At 48.1% G+C, this 2,500-nt stretch overlaps 1 protein-coding gene across 1 annotated transcript in view; it reads left to right on the forward strand.

Annotated features, from left to right (window-relative positions):
* trak2 (trafficking protein, kinesin binding 2) overlaps positions 1-2,500 on the forward strand; it is a 45,171-nt gene that overhangs the window by 16,011 nt on the left and 26,660 nt on the right. The window contains exons 5-8 of the mRNA XM_076303780.1: positions 227-303; positions 418-534; positions 986-1,198; positions 1,789-1,867. Coding sequence (XP_076159895.1) covers positions 227-303; positions 418-534; positions 986-1,198; positions 1,789-1,867 — 486 coding nt within the window. The remainder of the gene's footprint in view (positions 1-226; positions 304-417; positions 535-985; positions 1,199-1,788; positions 1,868-2,500) is intronic.

Here is a 2,500-nt window from a genome sequence, read left to right on the forward strand (position 1 = left end):
GGTGTGTTGGTGGGTGAAGTGAAGTGTGTACTGTTTTTTTCCCAAGTGTTGTGTGGTGGATTTCTGTGTAGGTTTTGATTTTTTTATCCATACTTCTCGTGTGTGTGTGTGTGTGTGTGTGTGTGTGTGTGTGTGTGTGTGTGTGTGTGTGTGTGTGTGGTGTGTGTGTGTGGTGTGTGTGTGTGTGTGTGTGTGTGGTGTATACTGACCCCTCTCTCTCCCATAGTCCTCAGTGCAGAGAGGGTGGAACAGATGACCAAGACTTACAATGACATCGAAGTGGTCACACACCTTTTGGCCGAGGTGAGTCTCTTCAGCCCATACAGAAGTAGAGAGGAATCCTGATTGGTTTGTAGTGTCATGCTGATTGGATTGTGATTGGTTGGCTGACTGTGCTGCTGCTCTTTGATTGGACAGAGGGACCGGGACCTGGAGTTGGCTGCTCGGATTGGTCAGTCGCTCCTACAGAGGAACCATGTGCTGCAGGAGAGGAACGAGTCGCTGGAGGAACAGCTAGCACAGGCTCTGGACAGGGTAACACACACACACACACACACACACACAGGAATACAACTGGTCCAATGCCTTGTACATGCACTAGACAGGGTCACATAGACATAGACATAGACATAGACATAGATATAAACACATACACACACACACACACACACACACACACACACACACACACACTCTGATGGCTTCTGTCCTCTGTCAGATGTACATAAAAGACAATAGTTAAAGACATCAGTATACACACACACAATAGTTAAAGACATCAGTACACACACACACACACACACACACTGGTCTGACCCCCCCGCTGACACCCCCAGGTGCACCAGCTGCAGCATGAGCTGGGTAAGAAGGACGAGCTGCTGCGTATGGTGGCCAGTGCGTCGGAGGAGAGCGAGACACACACACACACACACACACACACACACACACACACACACACTCTCTCACACTCGTCTGACCCCCCCAGGTGCACCAGCTGCAGCATGAGCTGGGTAAGAAGGACGAGCTGCTGCGTATGGTGGCCAGTGCGTCGGAGGAGAGCGAGACGGACTCCAGCTCCTCGGCCACGCCCCTCAAACACCCCCAGCCACCAGGGGGCGCCGTCAGCCTCAGCCAGCTGGAGGCGCTGCAGAGCAAGCTACAGGACCTGGAGGAGGAGAACCTCGCCCTGCGCTCACAGGTGCGTGTGTGTGTGTGTGAGAGTGTGTGTGTGAGTGAGGCTTTTGTGTATGTATGCATGCATCTGTATTTGTATGTGTTTGTGCCTGTGTGTGTGTGTGTATGTGAGTGAGTGAGTGAGTGAGAGAGTAAGTGTGTGATAATTATTGTCGGTGGAGTATGTGTGTGTGTGTGTGTACGTGTATGAGTGGGAGAGTGCGTGGTAATTATTGTGGGTAAATGTTCATGTTTGTGTGATGGAGTTTGGCCGTGTGTGTACGAGTGTGGTGCATGTATGTATGCGTCTGTAGTTGTATGTGAGTGAGTGAGTGGATGAGTATGTATGTGAGTGATATTATTGTTGGTGAATGCTCGTGTGTGTGTGTGTGTGTGTGTATGAGTGAGTAAGTGAGTGATATTATTGTGGGTGAATGCTCTTGTTTGTGAGATGGGGGTGTGGAATCATCTTATCCAGTCGCTGATTACCATTGAAATGGTGCTGATGATGGTTTGGTGGCTACAGTGATACTGACACGGTTGCTGTCTGTTGCTAGGCATGTCACCTGTTGCTGTCTGTTGCTAGGCATGTCACCTGTTGCTGTCTGTTGCTAGGCATGTCACCTGAAGACAGAGACCTTCACCTACGAGGAGAAGGAACAGCAGCTGGTTAACGACTGTGTGAAAGAACTACGTAAGTTCCTGTGTGTGTGTGTGTGTGTACGTACGTAAGTTCCTGTGTGTGTGTGTGTTTGTGTAGCCTGGAAACCAGACTCTCTGACTTCGCAGAGAGTCTGGCCTAGATCCATAGGCGTTCGTTTATTTCCGGGTGGGAGGGCACAGTTTGAGGTTTAAAATCATTGGAGTTCCTTTGATCACCAATCACTACCAACCGGCGTTTCGTCATACAGAGAAGTTTCTCTGCAGCACGCCCCTAACAAGCACGGGTGCATCTTATCAGCAAACAATCACACGTTTCATCTGCGTAACTCTCGCCAAAATGATCATATAGTGTCTTGTGAATGTACCCAAGTCAAACGTTCATATAAATGCTTAAGTACGTCCAAAGCGCCACTTTTAAGCTTGTATGCGTTGTCGTTTTTGGGTGAAATTACCTTTTGAATGGGATTCCTATAGGGCTACTACTTTTTTGATACAATCGCGTCAAAATCGCTATTTTTCAAATACTATAAAGCCTCGACACAACATGAAACTTTGATCGAAGTATCATCAGTGTCTGTACACATGAACTCGAGCATTGAGAACATTGTTGGTGTACACAGAGTTCACTAAAAGAGAGGTTTTGAACAACTCACTTGTTTTTTCT

Source organism: Alosa pseudoharengus, unplaced genomic scaffold (genome assembly GCF_046254945.1).
Source record: "Alosa pseudoharengus isolate Yale_2024_CS ecotype anadromous, Long Island Sound unplaced genomic scaffold, YU_APseudo_1.1 YU_APseudo_1.1_scf_24, whole genome shotgun sequence".
Lineage (NCBI taxonomy): Eukaryota > Metazoa > Chordata > Actinopteri > Clupeiformes > Clupeidae > Alosa > Alosa pseudoharengus.